This window comes from Oratosquilla oratoria, chromosome 41 (genome assembly GCF_046742065.1).
Source record: "Oratosquilla oratoria isolate Oo_2021 chromosome 41, ASM4674206v1, whole genome shotgun sequence".
Classification (NCBI taxonomy): domain Eukaryota; kingdom Metazoa; phylum Arthropoda; class Malacostraca; order Stomatopoda; family Squillidae; genus Oratosquilla; species Oratosquilla oratoria.
The window spans coordinates 26,289,697-26,299,696 of NC_134817.1; the positions used below are offsets into that span (position 1 = coordinate 26,289,697).

The window sequence follows — 10,000 nt, forward strand, 5'->3', positions numbered from 1 at the left end:
ACTGCACATGACGTCCATTCAACCCAGACGCTTTATCAGATTTCTTCACTTTCAATGTTCTTTGTACCTCATCTTTATGAAACGGCCCTGTCATCATCATCTCCCATCACAATCGTTTTCGTAGCATCTACCACTGCCACAATAAACCTTCTCTAACTTCCTACACATTTCTCTGAAGCACTCTATCCATCTTCCCTTACCGCTTTCACTTCCATTAACATCTGTCCATCCCTTTTACCTTTTTCTCTTTACCTGAAACACCCCTTCTCTTTTTTCATTTCCTTACAAAATACATTTTTTATTCAAGGCCTACATTCATATATACGTACATATTCACATATACCTATACACTACATATACATTACACATACACACACAAAAAATATATACATATTATATATATATATATATATATATATATATATATATATATATATATATACACATAAATGTGTGTTCTTTTCCTAAAGACCCAATCTTCCTCTCAGTGACAGTCACTATAATCAGGCCTGTGGGTCACAACATATCCGTGTCTTTGGCTCCTCCTCACTTTTCCTTCTCTGCCGCCTGACCCTTACCCTTTGGTGTCACGAAGACAAAAGAAAAAAAAAGAAAATAAAGATAAAAAAGACTAGGTGACAAGCAGAAAATATTCTTTGTTTATTAGATGCGCTCAGGCTTATTGATAACCGAAAATATCTGAATTTCGGGTCGTTAGTTCCATTTAGACATCCTGTGATGATACGAGTGTCTTCCACGAGTACCCCTACCCAAAGGTGAAGTCGCGACCTGTACCAGCCTGAAGTTTTCAGGAGCTGAAGCCTTCAAGTTTATATCTCGACCATCACACAAGAGACAGGCTACTCTTGGTGAGTTGCCAGCGAGGCAGCGCATCAAGAGAACAGGACATGCCAACATTGACGAATACAAGAGAAAAATTGCTGCGAGTGTGTGTTCTGCATATACGTCTGCATGAAATAGACTGTGTGTGTGTGTGTGTGTGTGTGTGTGTGTGTGTGTGTGTGTGTGTGTGTGTGTGTGTGTGTGTGTGTACAACGTAATAATTTCATGTAAATTCAATGGGCATACTATGGTGCAACACAAGCGAGGAGCGTATGCGTGTTGTGTGTGTGTGTTTGCATTCAAGTCCCCGATGACGTGTTTATGTTAATATCAACGGCCCAAGTCGACTATGAGGAAGTTCACGCACCCGCCACCAAAAGTAGTAATTGATTTACATTGGGCAAATTTATATCTAAGAAGGAAATAGGCAAGAAATGTTTTACCAACAGAGTGGTAAACGAATAACTATCAGTTGTTTGAAGAAAAGGTTCAATAACTTTACGGATGGTGATGACAGGTAGTAATGGACATGGAACCGCCTTGTATAGAGCTTATGGTCTCTTTCAGTCTCCTTCATTCCTATGGTCTTAAAAGAGTGTCTCGCAGCACAGAAAGAATTAATCGAGGCAGACAAACTTTCATCATAGAGCCAAAGTCAACACCTCTTCGGGAGAAAACAATGATCTTAATCAGACAATGAGCCGAAGTACTCCGACTTGAACAGCGTCCCAATCAACCAACCATTCTATGAATGAAACTGTTTTGGTGTTTGTTACAGCATAATATCTACCATACCTCGCAACATATATGGACTTACTCTGTTTCTTATTGAAGGTATATATATATATATATATATATATATATATATATATATATATATATATATATTATATATATATGTAAATATATATATATATTATATATATATATATATATATCATATATACATATATATATATTACATATATATATATGCATATACAGTATATACATACATATGCACACATATATATACATATAGCTCCATATTTTCTTCATAAATACTATGATTCAATGAAATATCCTAATCAAGAGGCAGATATTCATATACTTATGAGGAACATTACCCTCTTGTTTTGATAAACAGAGCGGAGCATATTGACCGCGAGATGAGCCGAGTGCTACATTATATCATCAGGGATAATAAGAAATGAATATGGCCACTTACTGTAACATGAGAGGGTCTTGGTGGGAATGTTATCAAACACGAAAGTGTGTGTTTGTGTGTCTTGGTGTGTGTGTGTGTGTGTGTGTGTGTGTGTGTGTGTGTGTGTGTGTGTGTGTGCGTGCGTGTATATGTGTGCGTGTGTATATGTGTGCGTGTGTGTATATGTGTGCATGTGTGTGTGTGTGTGTGTGTGTGTGTGTGTGTGTGTGTGTGTGTGTGTGTGTGTGTGTGTGTGTGTGTGTGTTAGAAAAGATGAAATTGATAGCAGAAAGAAAGAGTGAAGAAGATACAAATTAATAGATACATAGATACGACATCTATATAGAGGTAATCTGGGAGAGTGGGAGAGGGAGAGAGGGAGAGAGACAGAGACAGACAGAGAGAGAGAGAGAGAGAGAGAGAGAGAGAGAGAGAGAGAGAGAGAGAGAGAGAGAGAGAGAGAGAGAGAAAGGGGGACAGAGGGTGGGGATGGAGGCGCGTGAAAGAGGAGGAACCACAATAAACAAAGAAGATCGTGTGGTGTCCTCTACTTGTTTGGGCGAACGCAGAAGCATGTATTTGTCCCTGGCTTCTTTGTTGTTATGTGCGTGCGCGCGAGCGTATGTGTATGTGTATGTGTGTGTGCGTGCGTGCGTGCTGGGCAGTTGAAGTTCCCCCCAGGGCGAGCGAACAGCTCTAGTGTTGTCTGGCCGTTGGCCCGGGTGGGCACACAACGCCCCCCAGCCAACACAAGCCTCCCAGCACGCCGCCCTCAGACACCACCCAACACCCGACCGGAGTCTGTTCATTGTCACTTCAACGGCGTCTATCGAACCACCTCTCCTGGTGGGCCCGATCCTCGCGGTTAAGCACGAGGGGCGCCTCACTCAGGACCCTCCTTAGCTTCTGCCGCAGACGCTGCTGCTGCTGCTGCTGCTGCTGCAGCCGGCGGCGGCGAACGGCACCGGAGGGCTTGATTGGTGTGTGGGTCGTGGGTCGTTTGGCAGCTTGGTTGTCGACCCAATCCCAGCCGAGGGTCGAGCTGCAGAGCTTTAGTGGTAATGTAATAATAACCAGCGGTTATGTGTCTGTGTGCAGGAACCATGCATCTAGCTTCGGGTCCTGGAGGTGGAGGAGGAGGTGGAAGACGAAGAGGAGGAGGCGCCCTGCGCTCCCGTCTCCTGCTGCAGCTCCTGGTGGTGGTGGTGGCCCTGCCGGCTGTCGTGAAACCAGGCCCAGTGAGGACCAGATCTTATTCCCGCTACGCAAACGAAGAGGAGCGGCGGCCTGGCGATGAAGACAACTTCATCCCTGGACGAGGAGCGCCTCCAGAGCCCCTGGACTATGAGGCATCCAACGAGCTCCCCATCCCCTTGCCCCTGCCCAATGAGGGCAAACCCGGTCTCGAGGACAACAGCTCCGCGAACTACAATCCCTTGGGAATCAACAACGATGCGGTAAGTGTCACAATTGAAGTTCGTTGTTTGGTGATCGTTCTTGTTGTCAGAAGTAGTTTTGGGGAAAGATGGGGGGAGGGGAGGTGAGGAACCTAGTCAGATAGAAGTGACACCAACAAAAGAGAGAGAGAGAGAGAGAGAGAGAGAGAGAGAGAGAGAGAGAGAGAGAGATAAAAGGAATAAGTATGAGAGTCGTGCTCATAGTTTTGTCGTGTTCAAAAGAGTTGTGGAAATGGGAAAGCTGGACAATGAAAACCTAGTGTAGTCACGGAGAGCCTTGGACATCCCCAACCCCCTCCCTACCACCACCACCCCCAAGAAACTCTTATGACATGACCAGGTTAGCTTGTTGTGCATCTAAGTGAGTCATACAATGCAAGGGAAGGGATTATCACACTGGGCTTCCATGGACTTCACCAGCGCCGACAGTTGAGAGTTCGTTTGAATAAAAACGACTTCTTACAATATTTTATTTCTAAAAAATTCCAAATATCAAATCTTTCCGTTATATATACAGAGCAAAATTGAATGATGAACTAAAGGATTGCAAGCCTATACGAATGTTAGACATATTGCTAAAATTTCCTTAGAGAAGTTTAGATTTCTGTAAGGGATGTCATATTCACATGGACGTTGGAGGTAGGATGTTGGAGGAAAAATAGCCCGGTGTGATAACCCCTTAGGGCATTTGACCCCCTTAAAGGGTTATGTTCGAGCAATAGCCAAATGATTTTATTCAATTAAGAGGTGACCCAACGGGCGCTGAGTGGTGAGAGGGCAAAATCAGTGATCCAATGACGACCCGGAGTGGTCAACTTGAAGGATTTTGTCCTGGCTAACGTCAGACGATTGTATTCAGTTTGGAAGTGACCCCTGACATGTGCTAAAACAAAAGAGAACGAATAATTTTTTCTGGTATCACTCTAAAGGGCCATTTGCACGGTCAAACCCGGTTTATCAAACAAGTGTCTGAAGTGATGTTTGACCGTGTGAATGGGGTACTTGGTTGTCAAACATTTATCAAACGTGTTTGACAACCATGCAGCTCATTCACACGGTCAAACATCACTTCAGACACTTGTTTGTCAAGCCGGGTTTGGCCGTGTAAATGGTCCTTTAGTCAGCAGACGACCTCAACCCTCACTCTTCTGCGCCATCCACTTAGTGACACCAGAGGACTTCATTCAGCTGAGGGTAGGACTCAGGGTGGACAGGCTTCGTCCAGCCCTTATGTAAGACGGATGGAGGAGGATTAAGTCCTCATCAGTGAAGGTGGGAGGAGAAGGGGGCCGGGGGGTCATCACAATCACCAGACATCGCATATGGCACCTCACGTCTCATTAAGGCGTTACCACACTGGGCTATTTTTCCTCCGATTGTTGAAGCAGATTTGCAGCCCGCAGTTTTCGGGAAGGAATCTGATATGCTGGAGGAAAATTATTTTCCTCCAGCATATTAAATGATATTCTATGTATTTTTTTTTTTTTTTTTTTTTTTTTTTTTTTTGAGAAAACAAAATAGTTTGCCATTGTTATTTTACGGAGGAAATAGTTATGGAGGTGGGAGGTACCGCCAATTATTCGGAGGTTGGAGAAAAATAGCCCAATGTGATAACCCTTGTAGCTCTCAGGTCAGAATTGATATGCTGCCTGTTCATTTTAACTTAGTGAGGTTTTATTAAAGAACAAAATTTGTATCGAGTGTTAGAGAAGGAGTGGTGGTTAGTGAAATACGCCTTCGGGTGATTTAATATATCCGATGTTTATTTTCCTCTCTGCTTTGCTTCGTTAAGTTCCTCTTGCAACCTTGAACATAAGCTGCCAGTGTCTCTTATTGCATGCATATAGAAAAATAAAATAATAATAATAATGATAATAATAATAACAATAATAACAAAAACAACAACAACAATAATAATAATGAGAATAATAATAATAATCGGTTTACCGAGTTAATTCTAGGACTAGACTAATTTGAGTAAATATGTAATGTGCACTATGGAGGGAATAGCACTCTTTTTGTACCGGTCAGACCTCGACGTACTGATGGGTACAAGTTTGTTGTTGTGACTTGTGCATATGTGTATATATATATATATGTATGTACATTGATATATATATATATATATATATATATATATATATGTGTGTGTGTGTGTGTGTGTGTGTGTGTATTTATATATTTATCAAATGAATATGCGTGTATGTGTTATGTATGTATGCCAAAGGCCCTTTTCCCCTTATAAAGGGATGCTCGAGTCTAAACCCAGGAAAAAAGGGAAAAAACCGTACATCGAGGAAATGTGAGACAAAAATCTGCTCTTCGTCAACTTGAGCAAGGCAGCACCTCCTGAGATACAAACATTAGCTAATATCAGGATGATTAACCCACTCAATCCCATCTATTACTTTAAAGATGTTGCTCCTTCTGGCGACAGGCGATTTTATTCAGCTTAGAGAAGCGTCTCTGGGCGCTGAGTTAAAAGTATTAATAGTTTTCTTTCTTTGTTCTGGTTGAGGCCAGTTATCATGTTTTGCTCGGTGCGATTATTTCTCAACGATGATCGTCAAACGATTGTCGAGAGCAGAGTTCCTTCCTGATTGTTCTTCTGTGAGACACGCACAGTTTCTGATGGTTTTTCTGTGAGACGAGCAGAGTTTCTGATTGTTTTTCTGTGAGACGCCCAGTTTCTGGTTGTTCTTCTGTGAGACGAGGAGTTTCTGATTGTTATTCTGTGAGACGACCAGTTTATGGTTGTTCTTCTGTGAGACGAGGAGTTTCTGATTGTTTTTCTGTGAGACGATCAGACTTTTGATGGCTCTTCTGTGAGACGTTCAGTTTCTGATTGTTCTACGAGATGAGCAGTTTATGGTTGTTCTTCTGTGAGACGTTCGGAGTTTCTGATTGTTCTTCTGTGAGACAAGCAGAGTTTCTGAGTGTTCTTCTGTGAGATGATCAGAGTTTCTGATTGTTTTTCTGTGAAACAAGCAAAGTTTTTGGTTGTTCTTCTGTGAGACGAGTAGAATTTCTTCTTCTTCTTCTTCCCAAAGAGGCAGCCTCTGGCCTCAAGTATTTAGAGGAAGAAGAAGGTGAGGACCCTACGTCAGGAATCGCTGAGCAGCTGCGGCCGAAGCCGTCACCCTTACCTTACGATATGCTTGGACTGTTGGGGCAGGTAACCATCAGTCACTGCTGGGTATCGGAGAGGAGTGCGGGATTCGAACCCACAACTAAGCGAATGCGAGACCAGCACGCTTTCGATTATGCCACCAGCGCCAGTATGTGGAACCCGTTCAGATAACAAAGATCTTTATAGACGAGAAAGTTATTTCCAAATAGTCACAAAGCACCTTCTGTTGCCATACACCTTCGCTTCTTGAGCGCCATTGTGGGCCACAAATACTGTGAGATGTTCTTCAAGAGCTTTTAGTGATGCACCCCCTCCCCGTATTAGATTTATGTCAAAGATCCTATAAAAATATATCTTTATACTTTCTGCACAATATTGACCTCAAGGATAGAGACAGTGGTGGGTTGTTGGCGAGTAAATATAGTAGTTTTTTTTATTATTGATTATAATCAACATGCGGGGTGATCGTGGCTGTCAATAAGTTAGGACAGTGTCGGGTGGGAATGTCTTGCTGCATTCCTTCTGACACAGGACAGTGGGCAGGAGACAGGGATGACCTTTCATCCGCGAGGAGCTAAGATGAGAAGGAGGAAAGGGTGGTGGGTGGATGGGAGTGGAATGGGTGGGAGTGGGTGCGTGCCTTTTGACTTTGCTACCTCCCTTACAAGAGGGAAAAAGCCCTTGGTATATAGATAGGTATAGATGACAATGTCACTTACACCAACCAATAATAGTCATGTTAAGGCCCCACGGCACTCTGAGTACTTTGATTTGACTTGTATTTTCATGTCTGCTGCCGGGCGATTTTATTCAGCCGAGGGAAGACCCCCTGGGCTATATATGGTTAATAGCGACATGTACAGCATGACGCGGAGGAGAAAGTGCTCAGGAACAAGTTGACGAAAAGCGAAACTTGATATTCAACAGTAATAAAGAGAAGAAAATCTCACCCAAATGTAAACAGAGAAGTCTCTCCATGTAGCGACCCACTCCAAGCAGACTGCGGCTGCAGCAAGACGGAATAACAGACGGAACGAAAAAGGACGGGAGGGGTCGGGACGGGACGGGACGGGACGGGACGGGAGGGGTCGGGACGGGACGGGACGGGAGGGGTCGGGACGGGACGGGACGGGAAAGGACAGTAACGGAACGGACGGTTCGTCTCGCCGAGACGTCGACGGTCTTGGAGTGACACGGGTGGCGGCGCGCGGGTCGAGCGAGCCGCCAACGAAGGAGCGAGTTAGCGGGTCAGTGCCGGGGCATGGGGAAAGAAGGAGGGAGGGACACAAAGCGCGCGGACTTGGGCGGCACGTGGTGCCGGGGTGACTGAACGCGGGTAGGGGGCGGGGACATCACATCACGCAGAGGCCCTATAAAGGAAAGCCAAATAATTACAGAGGACCAAACACAGATCCTTGTGGCACTACTGAACGCGGGGAGGGCGGGGACATCACATCGCGCAGAGGCCCCATGAAGGAAAGCCAAATCATTACAGAGGACCAAACACAGATCCCTGTGGCACTACTGAAGTATCGCATGGGCAAGATGTTGTGTGGCGAGAGGCGCCCTTTCATGGTGCCCGGGGGTGCAGGTCGGGTCGCGGCGAGTCGTATATAGGAATGGGGTGACAGAGTCCTTCGTTGAAGGAAGTCTCGTCTTTATCCTTACGAGGCTCCTTTGTTGTTGTCTGAGTCACCGAGCTTGCCTGTTCCTCGTGAACAGAAGAGGCACAGATTTAGATGCAGAGAACAAAGGGAAGGTTGAGGAAGACACCGATTTAGACACAGAAAACAAAGGGAAGTTTGTGGAAGAGACATAGATTTAGACACAGAAAACAAGTGGATGTTTGGGGAAGAAACACAGATTTAGACAAAGAACAAAGAGGAGTGAGACTACAGCAGAAAACACGATATGCATCATGACAGCCAAGTTAAAAGACACAAACGTATTTATTAGTACATATTCATAGAACTCACGGATTTAAAGCCATGCAAGGATGCTTACAAAGGTAGTCGGCACAGGTACAGCACCTGTGTGCATCACCCGATCACCGAGACAATCATATGGCCAAATCTATACCTAAGAAGCTTAGTGCGAAACTAGTCAGGAATAAACTCGCGCGCGCGTGTGTGTGGGTGTGAATGTTACACCATCCCCAACGTGTCATAATGCCTCAACAACCATAAACAACTTCCCTAAAGTGATGGGTATTCAGTCATATTCTTAAAACGAAGTTCCTAGAACGGTCATACGCTTACTAACAACGCAATCGATGGTTGTTAAGCTACTCATGATTCTAGAATCATATTTCTAAGCAGGTCGTAATATCAAAACAAATATTTCGATCAGGAAGATAATGTGCACTAAATCGGCCGAATGTTTGTAATGCAATCACACACGATCTACAGCCTAGGAATCGGTGTTTGAACTGCAACAATTTAGATAAAAAATATACAAAGTGCTCCATAGAAGACTGACACTGAAACTAGAAAGATTGTAAAGAGTGATGAAAGAGATATGGGGCTAGATGATGCTTCGTAGGTGTTAAAGTGAAATTTATGGTAACAAGAAAACACGTTAACTAAAAAACGAGTAAGAAGTGGAGTTCCTCAAGGATCTGTACAAGGGCCAGTTATGTTCTTCGCGAAAAAAATATCTACCAAAAGGGATAGAAAGTAATCTTAGCCATTCACTACGGAGGAGTGTCACGAAAAATAAACAAAACAGTCTGGCAGCAGCTAAAACACACAGAGATGAGATAAGGAGTGTGCAAGGGTCAAATAAAAACAGACCATAATCTTTTTAATGCCACAGAGATGACCCCTTTGGGCTAGAGCGTCGCTACATGCCACCAGAGAGTTGGACCAGGGGCATGGTCCATTCAATTCCACGCTACAAAGTCCTCTGTAAGGGGTACCATCCCAGCTTCCTGAGAGGGGTGAGTTCGCGACGTTAAACCGAATCATCGTCATCATCACATAAGTAGATTAAGAAACGTCCAAAAGGTTACGGAATCGAATTCCCCAAGTGAAGTTGGGCTGGCAACCTCATCTGACCCAGCCTACCGAATTAAACTATATCCCTGCAAAGGAGCTGGTATTCCCGATTCAGTTGGGAAATACGCGTCCCTGAATTGTAAGATATTTTTTTCTTCTTACTTTTTTTTCACATAGATTGTTTGGGTAAACACACACATACACACACAATACGCGCGCGCACACACAATACGAGCACACACAGACACGCATACGCAGATCACACACACACACACACACACACACACACACACACACACACACACACACACACAGATCACACACATACACACACAGATCATATCACATTCCGGGCGTCTCATCCAACTTGTCATATATATATTAGCGT

The 10,000-nt window shown here is 44.1% G+C and overlaps 1 protein-coding gene across 3 annotated transcripts in view; it reads left to right on the forward strand.

Moving 5' to 3' along the window:
* The window catches only part of LOC143021058 (matrix metalloproteinase-17-like), a 52,981-nt gene that overhangs the window by 18,862 nt on the left and 24,119 nt on the right, over positions 1 to 10,000 (forward strand). For 2 of the 3 annotated variants that reach the window (XM_076178271.1, XM_076178273.1), the window contains exon 1: positions 2,722 to 3,486. In XM_076178271.1, coding sequence (XP_076034386.1) covers positions 3,112 to 3,486 — 375 coding nt within the window. In that variant the 5' untranslated portion in view covers positions 2,722 to 3,111. Of the gene's footprint in view, positions 1 to 2,721; positions 3,487 to 10,000 lie in introns of those variants that run through there. The other variant, XM_076178272.1, reaches the window with a different exon arrangement.